The sequence below is a fragment of the Micropterus dolomieu genome, linkage group LG13 (assembly GCF_021292245.1).
Source record: "Micropterus dolomieu isolate WLL.071019.BEF.003 ecotype Adirondacks linkage group LG13, ASM2129224v1, whole genome shotgun sequence".
Lineage (NCBI taxonomy): Eukaryota > Metazoa > Chordata > Actinopteri > Centrarchiformes > Centrarchidae > Micropterus > Micropterus dolomieu.
The window spans coordinates 7,750,123-7,777,502 of NC_060162.1; the positions used below are offsets into that span (position 1 = coordinate 7,750,123).

General features: G+C 41.1%; 1 protein-coding gene across 5 annotated transcripts in view; it reads right to left on the reverse strand.

The window, feature by feature from the left end:
• Positions 1-27,380, reverse strand: part of dab2ipb (DAB2 interacting protein b) — a 125,525-nt gene that overhangs the window by 38,501 nt on the left and 59,644 nt on the right. Inside the window, exon 1 of one of the 5 annotated variants that reach the window (XM_046066279.1) lies at positions 8,982-9,115. The exons of the other annotated variants lie outside the window; for them this stretch is intronic. Within the exon in view, the coding sequence (XP_045922235.1) occupies positions 8,982-9,004 (23 nt within the window). The 5' untranslated portion in view covers positions 9,005-9,115. Of the gene's footprint in view, positions 1-8,981; positions 9,116-27,380 lie in introns of those variants that run through there. 5 annotated transcript variants of the gene reach the window in all.

Here is a 27,380-nt window from a genome sequence, read left to right on the forward strand (position 1 = left end):
ACAGATTAGCAACCGCACAAAGCCCTTTATACAGTCAGCCAGCTTTGTTGTAAATCCACTGTCCAATGTGGAGTGGATAATGATCTGGGCTCTCATTTCTGTTTCTTACTCACATACATGGGTGCAAATTTCCTCCTCTGAAATAAAAGAAAATCATACAGTACATGTGCAAACACTTCAAGGATAGCTCTGCAGATGAGAATCCAGTTTTAGGTGCTCTTAGCCTTTTCCAAAGCACAGCTGCAGGGGAAGTGTGTTTGCACCTAGCTCTGCTTTGTGATTGGCTGACTGGGTACTGGGCAGAACAGAGAGCGAGTCAAGCAAGCTGAGGGGAGGAGAAACAGGGGTTTTCTAGTGGGATGTACTGCTGAGAGACAGGAAGGGATGGGAATTTAATGACTGAACCATAGCACACAGTCCGAAAATCTGCATGACGACGTTTCTATGCCTAACAGACGGACTGAAAGGCCAATTCCTGGCAACGCTACAAACACTCTCAAACATTTTAATGGTAGCACACACATTGTAATATTCAGCTACAACTAATAGGCAGCATGAAAGTTTTTTTCTGTGTGAAAATGGACTGGAGCATTAGCCAGTGTAGCCTGCCGAATGCAAGATCCTCTGGAGTAATATTCTGCATGTTGTGAAGAGAAATTACCGCAGAGAGGAATTCATCTTAATATGAAACATATTTTATTCCTCTATTATATGATTTTCTTTTTCTCCCAGCATATCATATTAGAACATTAGTGTCAGTGGAAATGGTGGGAGACTGTGAAAGTGTGAATTGATAAACAATAACGCTGCCTGTCATCTGTATGGCAGCGTATTAAATTGTACTGTAACGTGTAATTTACAGTCTATTGTAGGCCACTTTGTAATAATGACAATAAAGACTGTCTGTTGTGTGAAATCTACTCATAACTTCTATATCATTCAGTTTGACACACTGTTCATGTCAGCCTAGGCAAATAACAACTGGTATTAAAAGCAGGCCCTGCTGTCCTTGTCTCTTGATTTCTCTACACTTTGCTTCCCTCCACCAAACGTCGTCTATTCTCAGCAAACGTCCTTCTTTGTCCTTGAAAATCCTCCATTACTCTGCCTCCATTTCTCTCCTACCCTGTCTTTCTTTCATTCAGTGTTTACCTGAGGTGGAGGAGTGTAGTTTATGGTCGGAGGATTCTTTCAGACTCTCTGGTTCGCATCTTTCCATCACACTGTCTTCTTCTTTAACTCTTCTGTTTATCTCTCCCACTGAGTTTATCTCCATTCTCCTCTCTTGGCCACCAATCAATGTAGCCCTCTCGGTCTTCTGGGCTTCATTCAGGCCACCTAAATATTTCAGATCCCATGCAGGAGATCGGGCCTTTGATACTTAAGAAACATCCAGTGGCTCGTGCTCACAGACAGAACCATATAAAGCCCTGTAGTAAAATACACAATTTAATGAGGTCAACACATAAAGAGCAGCCTTTGTAAAGACCTTGTCAGAATTATAGGAGATGTTGCAAAGAGCACTGTGCATACTGTATCAATACACACAAATTAAAATTTCTATATGACAACAGTTATGTGTCCATTCAAAATAAATTTAAACTAGACTCAAAGACAAGACACTGTGATTCAGAACACCCATGTCATTCTTTATTATTTGGCCTTCTGTTTGTGTGGATGCCTGAAACAGTTAGTGGCAGCATGGCATGAATGCCTTGTCAATGGTAGAAGAAAAGAAGAAGAAGCAGGTACGACAACATGAAGGTGTATTTAAAACATCTCTTTTTGTCTGCCTTCATTGCGCCTTTTTCCCTCCCGATATGCCAACTTTTACACCTCAGCCAAGTTCAGTTTTTTGCTGTGATGTACATTCACTATTTAGGAATTTATGCCACTGCATCAGGCCAAATCCTGTCAGCGCATACTGAGATCTAGTCTCACTGTGCCTTGCTAAGATTCAATAAAAACTCAGTTAGGAGTAAGTGCCAGGGAGAGCAGAACAGAGTAATGGAGTCTGAGTGTGTCTGGGCTGTAACCAGTGCGCTTTGTCTCTGCATCCTGTAAAAAGGGTTCATCTGATAGCCTGTCTAGGATCTGATATAGTCTGAAACCTCGGCCCCATATAGGCGTCAGAGCACTTAGACTTCTAACACAGTGACTTGCTGGCTAGCTGGCTGTACCGCAAGGGACTATGTTTGTACTGAAAGCTCAAAACAGGCTGAATTAATGTACTACAACTCCAAATAACAAGAGCATGCATTGTTTCACTACAATTACATGTACTACCGCAACAGCACATTATAGCTCATGTGAAGTGGTGTTAATCTTCACATGAGAAATAATAATCTCTTTGTGGTGTGCTTACACATTACCGTAATTACCAACATGCAAAATGACCATAATGACCAAAGCCAAAGCTTCTGATATAACCTAAAACAACAAATACTTTTCTCAAGAGTGGCCTCCAGTTAAGGCTAGCGTTAAGTGGCCTGATGTAAAGTAAACAGTGGTTACCGCCCTGCAGTGTTTACAGAGCATTTTGCTTAGCAGTTAAACCAGCATCTACAACAATCAATACGTTTTCCACTTGCAGACTGGCACAGCAATTACTTGTTAATAATGTACTCTACCAAGAGACCTGCGGGCATGCATATCAACAAGTAGAGCCAGGCAAAGAGACTACAGGGTGACAAATTACTGCACTCACAATTTCTGACAACATCTAGCTCTTGTTCCTATGGAGGTTAAATTAACTTATTCTTAGTAGCTTTAGAAAAAATAAAAGTGTCTAAATAAGCTAAATAGCTAAATAAATGTTATGTTATGTAAAATTAAAGGAAAAACCTGATTAATGAGTAGGGAAACAAATGCAAGTGCTTCCATACAGGGCATGATGGCGTGGTTGGGTTGAGTATGAATAGGAATCATTAGCTCCAGTTTGTGCCTCTCATGTATTATAATCACATCCTTGTCACAGAGCTAATCATCTGTTTTTTTTGCAAAAAATATGAACTTGCTTCTTTTGTAAAAATATACAAATACGAATAATACAACGTACATGAATACAGACACATGAAGTACAGCTGATAATTAATCTCTCTTAATTTGATTCATGTCCCACAAAGGACCTACATTATTTTGGGTCCCCTGGATAGGAAAGATTGTCGGGGTATATCTGACCCAGAACAGGTTAAAATTTGTTATATCATACATGGATGGTTAGAAGCGTCTTTGTGGATACTGGAAATACCTTCAGAACAGTGTCAATAAAGATCTTCTGGGCATTTTAGGCAGGTATTTATTTTTCGGAAAATGCTTAGCTCTGTGGTGGCCAAACACTTTACTATTACGCTTGTTAGTTTTTCCTCTAATTTGTCCCCCCATCTCAATATTAGGCTACAACATGTTATTTACAATGTAAGCCCAAGTACAACCATGAATACAATCTGACAGTGTAGGAGACAACCGTGGCCTTAGCTGTTGGGTAAATGTTAATAGAAAATGACATGACAGACATGAGCTTTGCGAACTGTAGATGTGAAACCATATGAAATGATTTTGTAAAAACAGGGGCACAATGGTTAGGAAGGTGGTTTATAATAGTGTAATAGATGTGGCTCAAACCAAAAAGCTCTAGCCAGCCAGCAACACCAAAATACTCTGCAGGCACCTGAGCCCTAACTCAAAATATCAAAGTGGAAATCATCACAGTTAACAGCGAAACACGTACCACGCACACACAATCGCACAGTAATTGTTCAAGCTTCATTATGGAACACGTGCACTGCAGAGACAGGCTACCTTACAAATAAGCCGTTATTCCTGCATCAAGCCTCCCACTGCTTTTGGCATCCCACTGCTTTTGGCGCTGACTCAGTGGAAAGGACCACAGGCCGTGATGAAACTACTCCGTGTCTGTCACATTGCAGAGTACTGTGTCACAGGCCTGATCGCTTATTTGATCCAAGCAGATGTGGTTGGTCTTTCTCAATGCTTGGTGTGAATAATGAGGCGCTATCAGCTCAGAGAGGAAGTTAAACTCGAGTTAGTGTCAGAGTTTCTTTTTTGCTGATTCATGGCTCTGTTTCGCATGCTATTCAGCAAAACAATGGCATTTGTGTTTTGGGTAAAACCGTGAAAATGTATGTCTTTGTGCATCAGCCTGCCATCTGTCAATTGTCATCTGCACTGGAGTGAACAGTCGGGTGATGGGTAGCAGGAGAATATAGACAATACAAACGTCTGGCCCACAGCAAGAGACAGAGAGAAGGGTAGTCAAGAGGAGGCATGGGGAAAGAGACAAGGGTGATCCTGTCAGATGCTGCTGGTGCAGAACAGTGGTTGTGTGAGCTGAACCACTGACATGGCTACAGGCCTTGGAGCCCAAACACCAATCAGGGCGGCTAGAGGATCCAGTCAACAGAACAGCGGAGCAAACCTCATTCACTGTCAAAAGTCAGACACACTGCCGAGAAAGAATGATCTCTGGAGAAGAAAAAGAGGTTGAGGTTGTGAGTGAGTGAAGTGAGCTGGAGAGGCAGCAGCTAATGCGACAGCCTCGCCATAATTCCCTGTGCCAGATATAGGAACATTTCCACTCATCACATTTAGACTGACACTCTCAATCAAAAACACCCTTTCTGTTCAATCATCCGTGACCTCTTTGAGTCCTGATTGGCTGTGTCGAATGGCTATGGAAAGAGATAACAATGACAGCGAAAGGAAAAACACGAAAATGTACATTTAAACAGATGGTTAACATAGATGAGTGGGCACAGTCAAGTCTGTGTTGGTCCATATCCAGTGCATTAGTGTTTTGCAGCACCTGTGCTGGTTGACGGCATCGGCTCTTTAGGCCCTTATACTGCCTGCGGTCTAATGCACACAAGACAAAAGAGAGATTATGTTGGGAAGAGGGAAGTGAGAGACGCTGCCTCAGGCATCGCTGCACCAAACAAGAGAGAATAAAAACTGAAGCTATGGTGTGACCACTTTTGTGAAGAAAAATAAGAACCAGTTATAGCTATAGATGGGAGCGCACATTATCTAAAAGTATAGAAGGGACAGCTCTGCACAAAGGCGGCCTTTCATTTACAGGGAGGAAGGAAGCTTTTAAGGGCAAGAATGAGACACACCAACACACGCACACCCCTTCCCACTAAACAGACACATACGATACATACACACACACAGGAAAGGAGGGAGTTAGCATTAGCATTTATTATATGCTAAATGATCAGCTCCTCTAGGCTGCTTTTTAGGAGTCTGTGGGGATGCCTGACTCAGAACACTGGCAGACACACTACATTGTGGGAAAGGCTGGCTGGTAACGGAAATCAGGTGGCTGGAGAACAACTGTTGGGAGTGCTAACGCAGCCACCGAGCCAGGCTGTCTGGTAACATGCATGCACAGCTTGATTACAGCGAGAGCGTAGCCTCCCAGCTACGCTGGGAGGTAATTCAGTGTAACATCTGCTAGGACACTCATTGCAGGAGACCAATACGGAGCGATGAAGAGCTGCTCTGGAGCTTGGCCGGCTGGGGTTTGGCTCTGAGGTCATGTGCTGAGTGAAAGAGAACAGAACAGCTGGCCGCGAATACAAGCAGGAGATCACACTAACAGCTGCAAAACACAGCATGCCAATTACCTGTGATGATCTGGGAGGACTGTTTAGTTTTTTGTTGTTGTTTTTTTTTACATTTGTGGATTTCATGAGAGTTTTCATTTCTGCCAAGCCCTGCAGGATGTGACACATGTGGCACATTTTTCTTACTCATCTTATTTCTCTTCCCAGGCGAGTGTTAAGAGGCAAGAGTCAAAGCGTCACCAGAGCACATTGTGTAGCTTCTACAGTACAATTGACTGTCACACCAAAAGAAATGTCTGTGTGGGTGTCTGTCCATAGCTGTGTTCACTGTAATTACAGCAGGGTGTGAGGTCAAAAGAGGACAGCCAAAACATTGGAAGGACAGATAATTTATATTGAGGTCAAAAGTTACTCTAATGAGTAACTCCTTAAGCAGCAGCGATGGTCAGAGGTCAAAGGACACAATGACTAATGGTGTTCTCAAAACTCACCGATGACTGATATATTGATTTAAATAACACATTCTATGGGACATGTAGGGAAAAAGACAATCACGAATAATTATTGCTTTACTCGAACACACACATTTGTTTTTGGTAGAATACTCTGTCTCATGACTTAATATCCCTGGCCTAGCGTGTCTAGTCACCCACACACATTCACACACACATGTGGTTTCCCCGAGCAGTAACAACATTCACGTATACATAATGAGGCTGCCAGAAGTGGGAGGAACAGAAGAGAAAAACAGTGCATCAATGTCATTTTTAAAATGCTTTTACCGTTATAAATCGTGCAATACTGTATCACATGGATTCATCATTTATTGCACTGAAATGTCATACATTGTATTTATTAAGCAAGCAAATATGGGAGTCATGTCAAAGGTTTCCAAGATATTATGCTATAGTCCATTTATATATCCGATTCTACTATTCTTGATCAACTGAGCAAACGAAATTAGAAGGACCCAATCATTCCTCTTTCTCTCTGTCCCACACAACTTCATTAATACAATTCAATGTTTAGGATTTTCTCAGTTGGACCAGTAGATCAGCGGCCTATATATTTATATTATATTTTCACCATACCCACATGAAAATGGACAGACTGTGGAAAGAAAACCAGCATTATAAATAAGCTTACACTATCAATAATAATTCCGATTGTGAGGACTAGTGAAGTAATGGGATTGATTATTATTATTTCATAAGCAGGGTAAATAAAATGAACCATAATCAATAGACTGTATTACTTTATTGATTTTTCCTCAATACTGTATGTTCTGCATTATTTATTATTAAAATGTGTGCCTATATAAATATTTGTGTAACCAGCAAAACAGTCTATCTCTGTAATCATCCAAACTGTGTGAAAATTAATCAGCTCTGAATGGATCAGAGGCCTTTTTGCAGAAAAATGTGCTAGATGATAGCTGCTTCCTGTTGAGTGTGGGTTTATGATAATTATAGGTGGTGCTTTCAAAAAACAGCCTCAACTCAGTCCACTTTGAAACCGTCAATAAATAACCTTGACAGGTGAGGGCTGATTCATTATCTTAACAAAAGGAAAACATCTTTTTAATTTTTGCTTTGTAATTCAAAAGTACCTATGACCACAATTTCCACTCAAAACGCTCATTAATTCTGCACTAAAATACCATAACAGAGAGAAGAGTGGGGTAGTGGTAGAAGACAGAGGCAAAAATAATATAGTTATCACCATAGTAAAGCAGGGGTTAGTGAAAACGCTGGCCAGATTGGGCCAATGTCTGACCAATTAATTGAGTTATCATCTGGCTTCGGGCCGTCTAGCATTCCTCACTTTTAAACCCTGAAGGGCAGCAAAGTGTCAGAGGGGTTTGAGAGACTGTCCGTCAACGTTAGAACCTCACAGGCTGTGTCCGAACTCACTTGTCACTATATAATCCATCATATAGTGAGATAGCCATTTTGTAGTGCTGTCCAAATGTATAGTGAGAATTATCATACCCTATATAGTCCACTCAAAGAATATACCATCATGCAATGCACTGAATAGTCCACTAACCCACATTGATCTGGCATGTTTTAAGTGTGCAACAGCAATGACGTTATCAACGAAGCCAAGAGAATGATCAGAGTGGTGTTTGAAAGTGTTGTTTTCTTTTTGCCGGTGAGCTCACTATATAGTCCTTTCCATAGAACTCCCTAGACTGATTTTCAAATATAGCGAGAAGTTTTAACTTTGAGTTTAAGTTCAGAGTTCTCAGAGTTAAACTGAGTTTAATTTCTCATTTATTATTCTTCATTAGACATTATTGATTTGCAATTAAACTGCATCAACTGTTGAAATATAAGTATGTTTCAGCCACAAAGCTCCACGGCAATAATAATAGACTATCAGGGGCAGGACATATCATTGGGTTTGACTCAGCTTTGACCATGAGGCTGAGAAAACTTAAGGCATGCCAAGGTCATGAAAATGGAAATGGTGTGTGCATCTGTATTCCTGTGTGTACAGGCTTAAATGATAGTGTTGTAGTCATGTATACTTGTAAGGCAAATCAAACCTACACATGCAAATAAAATGCATAATTGTCATTCTATTTTTAGTTTTAGCACAAACTGAGGAAAGCATAAATTAGTTACGAGCAAGAAAGCCTTTTCTATTGAACTCCTGCATAACTGTTAAGTGCTTGGGGAACTGATAACACCATATGTAAAGGAGTAGATGGGATGAGGAAGTGTGTTTTTCACTTCTTGACCTGAATATTCAAACACCCCTGTGGCATTGGACAAAGAAACATGCAAACACTCAAGTTCACAAGGAGAAAAAGAGGGCAGAAACTATCTTCCCACGCAACATGGCAAAACTCTGATGGCTAAAACACTCTCTAGCCTATGATATCTGCAAACAGAACTTTTCTCATTTTGATAAGGCTTTCATTGTTGCATTTTTATTTATACCAGATTTAGACGGGTGAAGTAGCTTCAGCACATAATTGGCTCTAAATTGTAAAGTGAGCTGTCAATACCTAGATATTATTTGCACTCTAAAGCCAAGATTTGCCTCTGGCACTAAATAGTTTTCATGTTCAAGTCTGAACATGCTCGGTTTTTTCTCAGCACCTTCCTCTCCAACTGTTGTGCAGATGTACTGCACTTTTCCTCTTATTGATCAACTATTACAGCCATTCTTTACATTCATTCAAAATTCAGACAGAAAGTACTAAGAAAGTACATGGCCTTTATGTAGCAAAATAAATTGTTAGATGAAGCCACAATGTCCCGAGTGAACCGTGGCTGGACGCAGAGACAGAGGTTTCCAAAACCACAGCATGCAGCTGTGCTGTAACCATCCACAGCAACAAGCACACCCATGAATAAAGTATTCAAACAAAATGACACTTACGATTTACTGAATATGTGAAACATGGTCCAGCTTAACCTCTCTGAGCTGGATCCCAAAAACGCCAGACTTCAGTTTGGGTCGCATTCCTCACTAGCGGCTGGTCTCAGTGTTTTCACGACTATTTTTGAGTCTCTGGGAACGTGGCTGGAGCCTCTGCCCTCTGAGTTACACCACACCGCTCCCAAAGGATGTCTGCTGCTACTAACACACCCCTCTCCACATTCCATTTAAAAAGACAGTGCTCTTATTTAGGAGAAGCCTGCCAAAGTAAAATTATATTGTGATAAGTAATGCACAAACAACTCATGACATAGACCTATGAAGTTAAGAGTTGGGGGGTTGGATAGCGTACTTCAAAATAACAGCTACAATTTATCCATACTATTAATTAGGGCTGAGCGAGTAATTAGCTGAAATGAGTATCCGGTACAGATAATGTACTTTTTACAAGTGTGAGTATAATCAGAATGAAATGTGTCAATATGCGTATAATAGATATATTAGATATAGGAACTTTTATAATAATTTTTTTTTTTCTGTAAATAGTTCAATTCTGAGGCTGATCTCTAAATAGCTTTGCTAATAATTATAGCAACTTCTGGTCAACCCATATAAATTTCAGGCATAAATGACTAACTTCCAGTTAGTCCCACGCATGTCAGATTTAAGCGCCGCCCATTTACAGTACATATGTGCATACAGATAATGGTGTTCTCGCTGATCCCTACCATTTATCATTTTTCTTAATGCAATAATGTAAAGTAAATTATCCTACAGAATATGTCCTATAGCAAATACATGTATTAGCAATTCTGTTGGACTTTTGTCCTAGATCTCCCTCATAGTTTCGCTGTGGTATTAGCTAAAATAAATGCCAAAATAAATGCTCACTATGCATCTAAGGTAGCATAAAATGCAGTGTTGACTCCTAACGTCTCTGTACGACAACAGGGACAACAACAATTTAAACCAAAAATAACAGTGATAGAGGGAAAGAGCTGACAGCCTGTTATGAAGTTATTTAGTTGCTACTCTGAGAAATAAGGCAAAATCTATATTTTCTAGCTGAAGTCAGTTGCTAGAATACACAGTTCTTCTGTCATCATCAGATCTGTCTCCCCTGCTTTTTCTCACACTGACATAGACCCAGAGTTGGCAGTCAGGAAGTCAGCCTGCCTCCTCCCCCCTCCCCGTTTCCCTGTAGCAGGAAACAATGGCTCAGCCTTAAGCAGCACACTCTGGGAAAATGCTGGCTCCTTGGCCGGAAAGAGGGACTCCGGGAAAAAGGGTGAAAATAGAAAAAAAGAGGGGAATAAGGCACACAGGGAGAAGGAGAAAATGAGGCCAGCCAGGTTTACAGAGGAGACGCACTGCCAGATTCTGCATATTTGTTTTCACATAGCTGGCTACCCAGTGAGGGAAGACTGATGTCACAGCTAAGACATGCTGTAAAGAGACACTTAAAGATGTTATAATGGGTTTAAATTAGGACATTTTTGTCCGAAGGGATTTGTAACTTTGCTTAAAGGGATCCAATAGGGTTAAATTCAAACTGATGTTTGAGCTCCAAAAAAAGCCAAAGTCCCAGAAATGCCAGTCAATCTCCTGTGAAATAATTAGATAGAAGTTTGATGGACCACTTTCAGTGTTTCTTGTTAAAATGCTTTCTGAAAGACATCCTTCTGCAGAAATTAAAAATGTTTTCATATGTAAAAAAAACTTAAGTGAAACTCTACAGGGGCCAGTTGCAGTTGTCTACCTCAACAATGGAATTCATTGTGAACTATACAAAGGAAAGGCCTTTGCACCCCATTATAGGTGGACCTGTTCTCCAGCTCCAAGACAATTTAAGTATCATTTGGGAGGTGAAACTGGAGGAGGTTTGTTCTTCCCAATGCAATGTATTAGAATTGCTTGCTCTTATCACAAATAAACAGACCTGCATGCCTTGCTGTTTTGGAGAATGGCTGGGTAAAGGTTAACTACAAAGCCAAGTTAAAGCCTGGAGACTAAACACAGGGGGATTTCCTCATTCCTCTGGTCTGGGTCATGATAATATCATACCTCATACGGTTGTTTGGAGTACGACTGCTCCCAAATATAATGTGTGGCAGGGCAAGGATATTCTATCTATGGACGTTTGTTTGTAATCACTGTAGCAGGAGAGGAATGCAGAAAACAATCTCAAAACCTTCGTTATTTATAGGAAAAAGCATTTTGAACAATAGCCCTCTGTACTCAGTGACTCATTAGGCTGCACGATGTTTCTTTGCACACACACACACACACAGAAAATGTATTTGTACTCCATGTAATTTTGTGATAAATATCCATGTCAAATTGTGCCAAGGAGTGTGTGGGTGGGTACGGGCGAGGTCATGAGCCAAGCGTACAGCAGTAGACAGCAGCAGGATGGGTTCATGAGAGAGGGTGGGAGAGTCAGGGCTCTCTTGGCTTACTGTCTGTATGTAGGCAGTCCCCAAGCGGCCTCGTTATTCCCCTGCTAACCGCTAACCTGTTTAGTAGAGCACCACCTGCCTGCACAGAGGTGACGAGAGGAAGGGAGGGAAGCGGACAAAAATAATCGGTGGATACAGTACATTCCAGGCAAGCTTCCACAAGTCTGCATCGCAGAGAGGTGGGTGGTGGATGGAGAGAGGTTTGAGACATGTTGGACAAGTAGGTGTTGATAGAGGCCAGGGAAGAGGAAGGCAGCGGGAGAAAAAGATGAAGAGACTGACAGGTCCGAGAGAAGAGCAAACTGCAGAGAGAATATGAAAATGACTGCAATAAGGATAATAACTTTTGAATCTGGGCTGCGAGCAATCAAGCTGTAGTTAAATTTGAAAGGTAATCTCCCACATGTAGGAGCTGGCCAGTTTGACTAATATATATATATATATAAAAAAGTTTTTCAACCTTCAGAGATTTACATACCATTTATATGAGGTAACTATGCCTTTAATATGGCAGCCCTTGTTGGCAATGTTGCAAAGTGTTGTTAAAAGATCAACCTAATCCAAACACAGCGCCTCTCTGTCTTCTACAGAAATGGGTGCGGGAAGAGAAGTGAGAGGAAATGGTAAGCAATAGAGGCATTAGAGAACCCTTCCCTCCATCCCTTCTTTTATCCCCCTATATCCTGCCCTCCATTTCATTTTTTTTAAAGCAGCTTACTGTAGAGAGAAAGGCACACAGATAAAACAGAGATGGAGCAGTGACATCAGCTCTCCTGTGTGTCTGTTTGTATAAAGGAAAGATATTAAGGCAAAGTGTGAGTGTGGAGGGACAGAAAGAGACCTGTGCTGGAAGACTGATGCTTGAGAGCTCCTCTCGTGTTGGTGCTATTGACTCTGCACCAGGGCCTTCAGGGCAGGAGAGCGAATGAGTGATTCAATTATTGACAATGCACAACGATGCCCCATCATCAGCATATGCTCCTCTTTCATCCTTTCCCATCCTCTTGAGGAGATCCAGAATAATGTTACTGAATGTCTTCGACACAGCCTGCTTCAGCCATCTTTCATTTCACAATGGCTAGTTAGACTTAGGACAATATTTTAACCTCCACTTTGCTGACGCGCATCGCACATCTCAAAGCTCACTGAATACAAGCCCTTGGAAATTGAGTATTTGTGTAAGGCCTACCATTCTCTCTTCCTTTCACACTCTGAATCCTTTTTGGATTGATAATTTTGACTAAAACAAGCCTAAGTGCTATCTGTGGTTTTTTGTGTGTCGAATGTCCATAATCTCCTACAAATGTGTGAATCACTTATACTTAAATGTCAGATTCAAATAAAGCATTGTTAGACCATCTTGATGCCAGTTCCAACCTCCTCCAAAAGAAATGAAGAAAAAATGGAGTAGGGGATCTTCTAATGCAAAACAAAAACTGATATTATTATTATTATTTATCGATTGACGCTATTAAGTATAAAATATCATCGCTGTCCTGTGACAACCATGTTTCTCTAAAATGTTTCAAGAAAAACAGCCCTGTTTTTAGCTTTGTGGCTCTGCATTTTTCAAATTATCCAAATGTTTTAATTGTTTTAAAAAGTTTATGAAACAGGTGAATTTTCTCAGCCTATTAAGGAACACTCTTAGAATCTCTTAAAATCTTAAACTCTTAAAATCATCAAATTTGGAGATATGTGTTTTTCTGGACAATGACGATACATTGGACAATGGAGAATTGCTTGATTTAGATGTCTTTTGATGACAATCTGGTATATACACAATAGTCCTAAGCACCGGCTCTTCGTGCTGCTTGTGTTTTTGTGGCCATGCTTAAGTGTTGTTGGTCAAGTGTTAAACCTTGGCTGTTTCTCCCTCCCCCTCTCTAAACCACCACTGGGTCAGACCTCTTGACCCCCAGCCGAGTGGCCCATGGGTGGTGACCCACTCCTCTCTCTACATGTGTCTGAACAAATGCTCTGCTCCACTTCATCAGCTCTCAGTAAATCAATGGACATCACAGGGATGATCTATGACAGAGTAATTACACAGAGACAGAACACTCAGAGACTGACATGAAGAGATGGGAAGGAGTGGCCGAAAGATACTGTACAAAGCTAAGCTTATTCTTGCCTTTGCCTGTTACACAGATACTTCGTGTAATAATTTCCTTCATATATTAGAATACATCACTGTTTAATTTGATGATATGGATTCTGTCCATTAAATAAGTTCAGTCCAAAAACAGAAATCAAGAGTAACACCCTGGTACCCTATTACTACTAGTACACAAAATATTTGAAACATAAACAATAGCAGACTTTCTGCCGTCTTATGATTTGTGTTCATTAATCTTATTTGCTTCAATTTTCTCACAGTTTGTCTTATCCTCACATTCTCACATTCATTCCAACTGTATGTTTAAAGCTGTGAAAATGACTACCAGCTGTATTCCTCGCTCTACCGCCCCCTGTCCAGCTTACTGGTTAGCAAGCTCAGACCTAAAATAGGATTGTTGGAACATACTAAAACACGCGCTCAAAACATATGCATATCTGCATACAGTATGTGCACATATATTAATGTGCGCAGACACATTTGCTCAATCTTGCAAGCAGATAGATTACCCCAGGCTGGGGAAAAAAGGGACTCTGCATACAAACACAGACTGACACAAATGCTTGAAGCATAATATGCAGAAGTCAAGCTCCGTTTTGATCTGGAGGGCTCAAAAGCAGGCTACAATCAAGAGGACCACCGACTGAGCTCCCACACTGAAACATATCTGCATACTGCAGTAAACAAGCAACAAAACCATCAAACTATCATTTATGTGTTTACTTAACCAAAGATGGCTTGCCCCCGTGAAGCCAACTCTGAGGAAGAAATAATCTTTGGATGAATGCTGTTCTCTAGCACAAACTGTTAAACAATTATTCCATAATGTGGCAGGGAAGTTTTGGTGTGTTCACAGCATGTTCACAGACAGTGAAACAAGTTAAAATGGAATAACTCAACAATAATGACTTAATTATACTTGATGTGTGGCTAATTGTATGCATATAAGTAGCATGTACAGTTAAATGTAAACACATCTGGCATAGCTGACATGGTCATTTGTGCTGATTGACTTAATACCATCTTGTAAGATTACTTTGACTGTAATATAAAACTAAAAACAGTAACAGATCACAAACGGTCCGAGGCGTGGACGAAGTGGTGGAAAACCGCCAAGAAGAGGCTTTCCGCTCATCTCATCCTCTCTTGTGCAGACATTACAGTGTTTCTGCAAGCAAATGAGCTGTTGCTGAGACTCCCAAACTCTGTATCCTGGGGACAAACGACTCTCTTTAAACTGCTAATTGCCGTATGACTTGGACTGAGAATGCCAGCCGAAAATCAGCGGCTGACCTCACAGCGTGGCCTAGTCATCTGATTTTTGTTAGCTGGCTGCCCTCTGCCAAAAAGGCCAGCTTTGTGTGATGTTGCTACATTTCTAGTGTTACATATAAAATTCCACATAATAAATGCACTTCTGTGAATGAAAGCCCTTGGGGATTTAAAAGCAATTATATAATTCTGACTGAGAATCCTGAATGTACGCAGGATGTAGTAGAGTATGTGTGTGTGTGTGTGTGTGTGTGTGTTTGTGCGCTCAGGAGAGCAGCCTCCCTTGCGTTGTCAGAAAGAAAGAAGCAGACGGCACAGCTGGAGCATTAACAGCACACAGAGGCAGAGGAGCGTAAACAGTCTCAATGAAGCATCCTCTACACGCGAGTCCACATTTCTGTCCGTGGCCAGTGGCCACACATTCACATAAAGAATAATCTCCCACTGCATGAACCCAAGCAAACCAACACACAAAGGACAGCGAGTGACATGTGAAAAACAGGACAACACTCACCAGGCATTGTCAGAATTCCACAGAACAATCAAAGGCAGGCGGAGAGAGAAACCGAGGCTGAGCCAGAAGAGGGGAGGGTGAAAAAAAGAAAGGCAGGGATGGATGAGGGCAGAAGCGATTTCAAAGCTCCATTTCTCCCCCCCCCCCTGCTGCCGATGCAGACCTCTTCTTGCCTCTTTGCTTCCTTGCTTGTGCTTCTCTTCCTCCTTCTCTCCCTGACTCCTTCTCTCTTTCCTCTTACTGCTGCTTTAAGACAAGGGGTGGAGAATAAGCGCTACAATGCTCTCCCTCTCTGGCTGCTCCCTCTCCACCTTTTCTTTCTCCCACCCTCTCTCGCTCACCCTGTGCAGAGCATGCCCTACTTCCTGTGTTGTCTCTGAAATGGGACACACTCTCTTCTGTTTGTTTTCTTTCGCTTTGCATGAATGAATTTAAGGGAACGCCGACACTTGACTCTGATTTGGGAATGATGTGGATTTGTCCCCCTTTCTCCTCTGCTGCTTCTCCCCCTCTTTCTAACTCCAGCTAAACCCTCTCCCTTCCCCTGTCAGTGATTGACTGCACCTCCCATTTCTGTCTCTTGCACAGGGAGGAGCCTGCATATGGTGTGTGAGGGGGGTGGAGTGGGATGGTTGTCACATGTATGCGTGTGTGGTAAAGCCCAGCTTGGCCCTGCCCCCTTCGGTTGCTCCAGTGGGAGTGTGTGTGCTCTTTGTCCTGTCAACTCTGGGGTGAGGTGTGCTGTTTGCCTGTCAGCCACTACTGCTGCTGCTGCTGCTGCCACCGCTGTTGTTGGGACTGGGACTGGGGGAGAGGGGGGGATGTTTGCATGTGCCGCCAACCAGCCCTGAGCATGGACTCGGTTCAGCTAGGGAAATAGGACTCATGCTGGGGCTCAGACAGAAAAAACACTGTACATATGAGGCTGGAGCCCAGCTTTGGCAAAATGACTTGGCCGAAGGCGGCCAGCCAAAGGGTTGGTAGTAGTGAGACTGGAATGTGGGTGGGAGTGTTTTGCCATGCTCAATTTGAGCTGGGATTGGTAGACTGGCAGAGGAGATAAGGGTGAGTTTGAGGCTATTTCTGGAGCTTACATACTGGCAGAGCTGGCACGAGGGGATAAAGGGCTAGGGCGGGACACACCGCTAAGGCAAGGCAGCTGTGGAGAGCTGGTTCAGAAGAGCCACGGCCACTAATCTGCACTCCCTGCACGTCTGCAATGATGTCATCACACATGACATCACCCTCACCCCTTATTCTTCTGGACACATAACACGCACATGCTCACACACACTAGTGCATGTGTAAACCAAATGACCAATCAATAGGCTGTGGAGGATGTACAAATACTGGGCTCTGCGTTCACACCCATTCTAAACAAAAGCACTGGTCACAGGCACGTTGTTAGGTTTAAAATGACCAAATCATGAAAAGTTCCTCAGTAGCTCGCTGCTGGCCACCTGTTTCCTCCTGAAGCTGACAAATAGTTCCGTCTTAAATGTTCCTAGTGACAATTGATTATAATTTTAGGTCGACTAAAGCAATGAATGTATATATATGGTATATAGTAAGTATTTGATGAATACAGCTTTATACAAGTACAAACAATGATAACAAGTTCATTAAAACATGTCTCAGAACACTTCCTCGAAATAAAACTACTTAACTGTAACAGCCTTTGTACTGACCAAAAAGATGACTTTAATTTAATCTCAGCATGGCCTGTTGTGGATTATAGAGTAATTACTTTTTCCTACAGTGAGAGCGATGTCAGGTGCAACCCAGTACAATTTGTGTGGAATGAAAGGAGGGTGACTAAACCCTATGGTAAATTTCGCTGTGTTTTTGTATTGCACTGCATGATAATTTAAGGTATTTTTAACAAACACACATTCGTCGTTTGTTAAATATATAATTTGTTAGTGCTTATGACATTTAAACCTGTCATACATCTGCCAACTAAAAAACGAAATGCCCAAAACTCAGTGAAGCCATCATTTGAAAAGATATGCTGCTTTTTCTGACAAGGACAAGAGTGCAGCCTGAGTGCAGGGAGCTATTTGAGAGGGTTTGTAAATGCACAATGAAATGCTGAATGTCTGACCCAGACATAATCCCGTAGTTACAGCCCTCAGAGAACATAGCCTTTTTTAAAAGGATACTGATATCTGTCTGGCACCATCTCATATCTCCTTCACTTCAGTGTTTGTCTTTACACGTACAATTCTCTATGTAGTGAGAATGCAATGCAGTGCAATGACAGACATCAGTGAAGAATGCAGTGAGAGTCAGACTCCAGTCAGTGACAAAACAAAAACATGCTATTTTACAATGGTTATTTAGTAAATGTAAATGGGAGTGGTGCGGAGAGCATACTGTGAAATGTATTGTACCTTTGACTTTAGTGGTAGCCCATCCTTGTGTTTAAAGGAGGAACTATGAGCCAGCAAAGAGGTAAACAGGCAGCTCGGCACCTTAGTACTTAAATGTGTTTTTCTAACTAGGTCAGGCTGCACCAGCGGAGCTGTGCTGCTGTTGCGCTACATATGCCAGTCTCTCTCTTTTCTTTTTCACTGAGTTTGATTCAGTTCGAGCTATATTAAACAAAATATTACAGCAATAGTATTTTATTAACAAAATTAAATTAAATTTAAAAAAAAGATAAATAACAACAGCAGTGCCCATATTATTAAATATTAGTTGAATGTGAGTTTCTACTACATAGATGTGTGATCTTCATATTAATGTGTACAAAAGAAGTTAAGACTGAAACATTAAGTTAAGAATTAGAAATAAAACAACAAAACACGGCTGAAAGATTCAATTAAAGAATATAACATAGCAATATGGTGTAGACACTAAATATAGAGCCAAACAGGAGCTTTAACGTAATTTATCTCTGCCTATGTTTTCTTTCTATTAGTGCATTGTGGCAGAGCCTTATTACAGACATACCCGTATACCAAGACAGTCTGACCTCGATGAGGCAGCGTCTGGAAGAGGCACAGTGAATGGTGGATAGCAAAGCACACCAGGAGCCCATTAAGCTTCACCATTGCTGAATCAAAGACTGAAGTCATGCCAAGGTTTCTGAACACACTTGATAATACTAAATACTAATAACAGCAGTAGAGGGCACATTAATAACATTAAAATCAAACAAAATTGCTAGTTATGAGAGAGGGTTTTACGTCATGACGGTTTCCAGTGTTGCAGCATTAGTTAGGTCATTCCAAAATAATTCAACATTTTGCGGAGTTAAAGGGATAGATAAGCAACTGAAGTCTTGATTCTGCATTTGCTTGTATGAGGTAATACAGTCGGACAAGCAGCAAAGTGATTCCTTTATCCTGAAAGGCACTTTGAACACACATTTGAACACTTCATACATTCAGAGCATTTAGAAAGACTGGCCTGTCTATATACAGACAGAGCAATAAGCATCACATTGAGGTAGAGCACTTCTAATTTATGCAATACATTTACTCTTTGCCATTGTATTCAAGTGTTCTGAATGTGAAATGTATGCTCCACTCTATATAGTGGCCTCAAAAAAATACCACAATGGACCAAAAAAAAGCAGTGTCAATGGCATGTACACTACTTTCTGCTAACAATCCCACAATGCAGTGTGCCACATTGATAACGCAAAATGTAAATGAATTATTGGTGAATGAACATACTAAAACATTGGCTCAGTTTACTGCTCACTATAGTGTAAACTATCGAGTGTCTATTATATAGGGAAGGGGTTTTCAAAGTGTGAGGCGGGCATACCTAGGGGCGCTCCAAACAGTTTCAGGGGAGGCTCAGTGAATGGAAGTGAAACAATATGCATTAGTAATCAAAAGGAGATCACATAGAATAACCTACATGGTTGAGAGTTCAGAGATACAGTAGTTTTGGAACTCTGTTCTCCCCATCAGAGCCAGAAACTAATACATGCCTTAGGACAGACCTTTTTTTAACCTATTTGGTGTAGTAAGAAGTTATATCAACCAGCAATATTAGGCTATTTTGCCTCACATGTTGAGTGTCTATGGGATCAAATAATATAAACATGATTCCATAGGCATCCAGGAACTGAACAAAACTTACCAGGTAAACCAATGACGGGGAGGGGGGTTCCCCAAGCTTTGTCTGAGGGGAGGGAACCTCTGATATAGGAAGTAGTGAATGTGTGATGGCTATGAGAGTCCATGAAAAAGTTAGAAGAAGCGATTAAAATTTGGATGGAAGGCCAGCTTGCCAGATCACTGCTACCTTGCATCACAGAAGTGAGGATGATGTTGTTCAGTCTGCTGAAACTTGCTAATTATCTCACCATACTAGAAAGGCAGATGGAAACTGGCAGTGTAAAAACCTTCCCTTCTCCAGGTGCTGGAACTTCAGCAAGTTAGGATGCAGTGCACATTTCACTTTACTCTTGGCTCCTCAGATCACTTTTTACCACACACATAGTTTTCTACATGTGTATGGTTTTCTACACTCACCTGAAATATATTTAAGAAGTGCCCATCATCAACATCTGTGCACTGAAACATATTTGCTCAACCACACTTTTTTGATCACCAAAAAAACAATAAACAAACAAATAAACCAACCATGCTCTGTAAGTGTTCTCTGTTTTAATAGAGCTTCATTTTTGGCCATGTGAATATTGTCAAGGCGTGATGGTTCATTAACATCAGTAATTGTAATGATGATCTAAATGGTGAAAGTTAAGCTTTTTTCCACTTCTTCTCCCTGTAAGTCAGTTTGGATAAAAAAACAATTGAATTCATACTATAGTATATCAGCTGGGCCTGGACTTTGCAGTATAGGAGCTTTTATTAGTCCATGGCAGAATAATGGACTCCTGCCACAAAGGTTACAGCACACAGCCTTGTGTTACTATTATCAAGGGAACTAATCATTGACAACATCATTCCCTAGCCCCTTACCCTAACATTAACCATTACAACTACATGCTTAATCTTAACCCTTACCATAACCTTAACCTTAACCTAATTCTAACCCGAACCTTAATACCAAGTCTTGACCCTCAAAAAGCCCTTCAAAACTTAGTAAGTATAGTAGAATCCTGTTTTTTAGACCCCTTGAATATAGAAAACAATCCCACACACCCACACACACACAGACTACAAAAATGAATGAAAGCGATGGTGAGCAGTAAAGTGGCAGAGAGGCCAGTTAGTGAAGTGAAAGTGCCGAAAAAGCATCTAGAGTCATCGCCATGGTAATTTAGTGGGTCTGTAAGAGTTGCTGAGTACCATCTACACAGTCAGTGCCACTGAACTCTTTTACATGTATGTGTGTGTGTGTGTGTCTAGTCAATACAAGTCAAAAATGTGTCCACATGTGAAACTTTAAGTTTTCAATTTGTGCATGGATTATTTCAAGTAGAGGTTTCCATACATCATACATAAATGAACTCTCTAATTGGACATTACATTTACTGCAGCTCTCCTATTCAATACTGTTCTAGAGCCAAGTCTCATGTGTTGGATATGTCAGAGCTTCCCACCATCATACCCCTGTAAGGGATCAAATACCCCTAAAATATGATCAAAATCTGTTGAAAACACTAGTGTGTGACTCTTTACTCTTTTACCGTACATTTTACCTCTATTCATATAGTTTTCGTAGAGTAAACACATGTATTCCCTAAATGTAGACACAGGCAATGATGCTTCAGCAAGGCAACAACATTATAATATCTAGAATATTGGTGCATGCTAAATAACTAAAAAGCCTGTGAGCAGAAGAGAGGAATGAATGAGTAAAGAGTGTTTGCATGCGTACTGAGCAGTCCTTTAAAGGCATGCGCAGGGCACTGCTTTGATGGGGCCCTCAGTATTCCTGTCATGCCCAAGGCCCTATCCATTACAGCTCATTACCCGGGGAGAGAATGAAAGAGAGGAGACCCTTGGCCATGCTCGCTCGGGCTTACAGAAGGCCCAGCAGGGTTAAACATCAATGAGCTACCAAACCCTACCAGCTGGGCAGGTGTCACACCGCCAGGATTGCACCAAGGATGATTCTGCACCAAATTATGTAGATAGAAAAGTGATCAGAGAAGCAATATACAGCACTGCTCCCTATAATACTTGGACCTAAGACTAGACTAATTTGATACAATGTAAATCTCACACATCATTTCCTTTTACTATACTGATGAGGGATGTATACTTAAACAAAGTAAATAACAAGCAAAAGGTTTTCGAACAGTGCTGAGCTGAGAAGTGGAACCAAGGCCATATGAAATCTAATTGCACATTAGCATATTTTAATGGAACATCCACTTGCAAAGCTTTTAGTTTATTGTGTGCTTACAGCTGTTAGCTGAAAGAAACGAAGGATACTTTGGAGGGTACAATTTGTGCATCACTTAATATGTTCAGTTTACTAACACAGCTCTATTACTGTACACACTCGCACAGATTAATAAGCTGCCAGTGTATGACATCCTGGCCTCTAAGCTGTGGTAGGTGTCATAACATAACACTTTTTTAGTGACTTAAATATTTTAGGTAGAACGAGAACTCTCTGGAATTTTCTGGAATTGAAATAAAAAAAACCCACATTATTTTCATCTGAAAATATTTCTATCTGTTCTGACTTTCAAAAGCTCACAAACATCTTCCTTCCGAATATTTGAGGGGAATATTTTCAGTAAATTGGGGCTGATGTTCTTTGTCTGCGAGAGTGAACTGCCAACACAAGCAGTAAACCAGCCTCATTCAAAAGACTGACTTTATCTTCGTTAATGTACTTGAGCAACTTTGGGGACTCTGCTCTGACCTTGCGCATCAATCTACAAAACTTGTTCGGTTTAATCCTAGCAGAACAATGAAACAGAAAAACACACACCATACACACTTAGCCTGGGTGCTAGAACTTCAGAACTGAATAGCCATCCCTGTCCTTGAAGCAAATGAAGAGCACACTGTTTATGAAAGCAGGATAAATCAACCTTTTCAAAACACCCACCTATACCTAAGCAACTAAACAACACCACATTACTTTTAAAAGAATATCATTCATTATACTATATATGGACAGAGAGAGATAATGCCATGCAGCCTTATGATCACCACCAAATTGAACATATTAAGTTTCGAGATGCTCCTGATGGGTTAATTGAATCCATCCTAGTCTGTATGTGATGGAGCTTAATAATGCACAGTGGTAGGTGAAACCTGCTCTTTACAGCACGTTATTACCCTGAGAGCTCTGTTTCATCCACACCAAATCATGCTGATGCATTGCAAATGAGACGGGGAGGGAAAGGATGCCAAAGAGTGAAGGAGAAAGATGCACTCTTACTCTGCCTAATTACACTGCTGCAACGAACATAATGAAAGCACTGCTGTTGTTTTACTTCGGATTGGCACAAAAAGTCTGTCACTGGGCATTTGATTTTTTTTCCCTATGAAGTGCATTTCTTTTCTGGAGAGTGTCCAGGCCTACATCCTTACTCTGTGTGCGTCACTGCGCTAGAAAAAACCACACATATCACATTGAATCAACATAGGAGAAGATCATGTAGTGAATAAATAAGTGAATGAATGAATTAGGTGATGCCAGAATGAAAAGATAATGCAATAGATCCCTTCTCTTACTGAAATATGAAAGAAAAAAGATGTGTGACTATATGTGCATGCATGATTGTGTACTGTAGAGGGTTAAGCGCACATGTGATCAACAAGCATGTGACCGCATCAGGGGAGTGCAACTGATGGAATGACGGGGGAAAAAAGGATGAAGAGCTGGTAAAAGATACATTTTCCCACATAAATCAGAGAGAGATAACAGGGTTGGGAGTTAGCAAATTATATATGAACGAAAGGAGAGACGAGGAGGGGGAATGTTGGTGCAGTGGCACGAAAATGAAGAAGAAAGGACAGGAGAGGAGTGAAGAGGATCTAGGGACAAGTCTGTGGGTGCTGGATTGGGTTTAATGTAGCAGAAATCCACCAGTGAGCTGCAGCTCCAAACAACAGCTCCAAACATAACTATTAGCATGAATGGAGCAGATAAGAGAGGACCAAAGTGACAAGTGATACCAAAACAGAAATGGGCCAGAGAGACAGCGCAGGAGGTAAAAGTCAAATGGGAAAAGAGGCAGGGGCTTATAACATGAAGGATTCAAAGACATCGGGATCCTGGAACAGTAAAAAGTGAAATTCAGTAAGTGAGTGAGATGTGGAGGAAAAAGGGAGGGCACGACAGAAAAGGTTGAATATTACAGTCGGACCACCTGGGGAATGTTTACAGAATGTAATAACTCTAAATGTCATCACTTTATTGGATTTATAGATGGATGTCTCACACTCACACTTACACACTCCAACACCCCCACCTGCAACAATAACCGCGGTATCCATTGGTGCAGCTTTATGAAAAATGACAGGGGGTTTGTATCAAGGGCTCTTAAATCCTGTTACAGGCAGCCATTCAGAGGTGTAGGCTAAAGTGTCTTACAACACACATATTGATACCAGTGCTTCACTACCTTATATGGTCACTGAAATTGTAACATTATTAATCAAAAGCAAGATACATTGAATGAGAAATAGATACAACCCGTAAATCAATACTGACCCTAACCCCAATAATGAGTTTAGGTACCAATGAATATTTCTAAACCTTTTTTTAAGCTACACACCTTTCAATACAAGAAAAATGCTTACCAGAGGAGGCTCCTATTATCTCGGAAAACCATGCAAAATGTGCGTCCATCTTGCCATGTACTTTAGGTACTTTTGACCGGTTTGTCCCTGCTATTTTTACATCTACAAGAACAATAGTTCCAGAGCTGTGGCCACAATAAAGGATGTCATGTCGTCAGTATTGTATCTGCAAATTTCCATTGCTGTTTTAATGACCTGAGAAGTTTGTGATTTCACACAAATTACACATGGAGTCCATCTGTAATTTTACAAGAGTTTCATCACAGAATCATATTCCTTGCAGTAAGAAGAAGGCTTTGAAACAGAACTTTGACCATGATGAAGGGAGGAATTTACAATGAATAAATAAAATGTGAAAGTATCAGAAAAGTTTAAAGACCCTTTTTTGTGATGGAAAGTCAAAATTAAGCTTGGCTCCTTTTAGTAAGACATGATTTGTGAAATTTTGGTGAGGGTCTCTAACATATTGACAATATGCTATTTTTGCCAAGCATTTCTAATTTTCTGTATCTTCATCATCATGGATCATGCGTAACATTAGGATATTATTCATGTATGATTGCTGCATGAGGGTGATTCATCACTAATTCACTTTAATAAAGGTAGAAAGCGTGGCGGTGCAATATCATAAACTTCATCCACTTTAAACCTCAAACATCAGAAAAAAACAAACATTCTTATCCCACTCAGTCTGCTCCGAATCGCCATGATTCATTTAAGATAAGCAGCAGGCTAAATACTTGAAAAGCTTTGTAGAGCAGGCAGGACATACCTTCCTAGCTCAGCCTCTCATTGCTCCTTTTTGTGGATCTTAATGGACCCCCTTTGCCCTTTGGCAAGATTCGACCCAGCACCCTCTGTACATTTTATTGTGTCCATCCATTTTTGATAGCCCTTTATTTTGTTCAGGAGCCTCTCCTAGCAGCATTAATCTATGACATTGCTCAGCACAAAGTATAGTATTTTATGCAATGCTCAATTAAACCATATGCTGAGCAGATTGTCTAAGACAATAGAGACAGGGGAAAGAAACAGGAAGGGAACTGCAGACGTCATAAATCTGTTTAGCTATTTTATCCATCTGCTAATATTCAGTGCTGTGAATGATGGCAAAAAAAGCCTTCCTGCAGTCTTTCCATAAAAAAGCATGAGTCATTGGTGCCCACAGTGCTGAGAACTGCAGTTACCCAAACACACACACACACACACACACACACACACACACACACACACACACATATGAATATGACAATAGACACAGAATTACAAACACATAATTACAACCAGCCAGTTTTATCCAACAATACTGTGGTCACAAAATCCACACAGACAAGTATTCCCATTACATAGTGAAGGGCTGGATAGACAGGAAGACGGGGGAGTGGGTTACTGTTGACAGCAATGATGTCATAAATGATTTGGGTGTACTACGGGAAGCTTTAGAGAGACACTACAGTATGTAAAGTGTGTGTGTGTGTGTGTGTGTATGGGGTGATGGAACAGTGCAGGGCTGGACAGATGATCTGGCATACCAGGCAAATGCCCGGTGGGCCGACGCACCTTCGGGGCGTATTTATATAACTGTTTTTTTTAAATGGGCCAACGACGGGCTCATAAAGCATGGAAAACGGCCCATTGGTTCATTTTCTATACTGACACTGGGCCGGCCCAATCATATCTCTTACTAGCCCCAACTCCCTCTGCTCTCTGTTTCTTGCGTTACGGACCCACTAAAGGATCTTCAGACGGCTGCCGCCAAATGCACGAAAACAACCGATATGTTTGCCACCGGGGCTGCAGTAGCTTTAACATCAGCTCAAAAAAAGTAACTTAAGCTAAAAACAATAAGCTACTGATTACTGCATCATATTCAATTATATTTTCATTTTCTGAATTGTAACCTGCCACCTGAATTTTGTGCTTCCCTGGTGCAGAAAATGTCCTCAGAATAAAGGAAATTAAGTGTTTAATGCTCAAAATCTTCTGGGGGAGGACCCACAGACCCCACTATCAACTATTTCATCAATACATTTTTTTTCCTAAATAGCAGGCCTATTAAATTATATTCTTGTCTTGTTGTCATGGCTCCAATCTTGTGCAATGTCACGTCTCATGGGCTAAGTCTTTCATCACAACCCTAATCTGAGCCCTTAAATGGAAGGATGGTGTATTCGTGAGGGGTGTCCGACCGATTTTAGTGGGCCGTCTGGGCCAAAAATGCCAGGGCCAATTTTTTGTCCCTGTCCAGCTCTGGAACAGTGGATAAGACACTTGCCTTTGGTGTGAGAGACCCGAGTTCAATCCCCCACTGTGGCACATCTACCAATGTGTCCCTGAGCAAGACACTTAAACCCTTGTCGCTGCGTGCAACCTCTGACATACTTAGCAATTGTGATGTAAATGTGTGCATGCAGGCATGTATTTATGTGTGGCAGAATGTTATGAGGCCAGTAGGAGCAGAGCACTGTCATCTTCAGCCAACGCACACACACACTGAAGTCCTTCTTCCTTGTGTTGGTAACGAGTCAAACAACACACAAATGACCATGAATTACAATGCCAGGCGACATCTGGCATGATGCAACGGGAAGGAAAGCAGCAACAAAGACAGGAGAGAGTGAAATATTGGACCCATTCATTAAAACAGCTCCATAGCGCTACTAGTGGTCAAAGACAACATATGAATCCTTGAAGAACTAATTACTGCAGCTAGTTTCAAAGTATTTAAATACATGTACTGCCTTAGAATCAACTATGTCCTCTATTCAAATCTACTGTATATTGCAAGTAGCCTACTATCTCTCTGGACCCGATGAATTAATTTTAATTCCTAAAAAAAATTTATTGCAAAAATGATACCTGTCAAGTGCTTATTGAAAGAAATACAATGGAATCCACCCCACAATATGCTGCACTGTCCAACCAAGGCACTTTGCTCTTGCTATAGAAGAGGACATGTTGCAGCCGCTATGATATTCATCAGTGCGACTACAGAGTCTAGGCAAGGTCTGTGTAGATCTGACGAGGGAGCAGAGGCTAGTATGGGTCAGATACTCACTCAGATACAAGTACAATATGTAGAGCAGATCAGAGCAGCCAAGAGAAACAAGAGACATACAAGGGTATCATCATGTCAGCGCACAAAACAATGACAGACCGTCGCATGGAGAAACTTGCTAAAATGCGTTTGATATTTATATAGTAAATGTATCTATTGATGAGTGGAGATCCATAGGAGGCTTGTGAGTTTCAATCAATCTTCCAATTTCTCTCTCAGTGTTTGGCTCCGTTCTTTAAGAATCAGTAACTGCACAATGAAGAGTATTTGATTGTGACCTA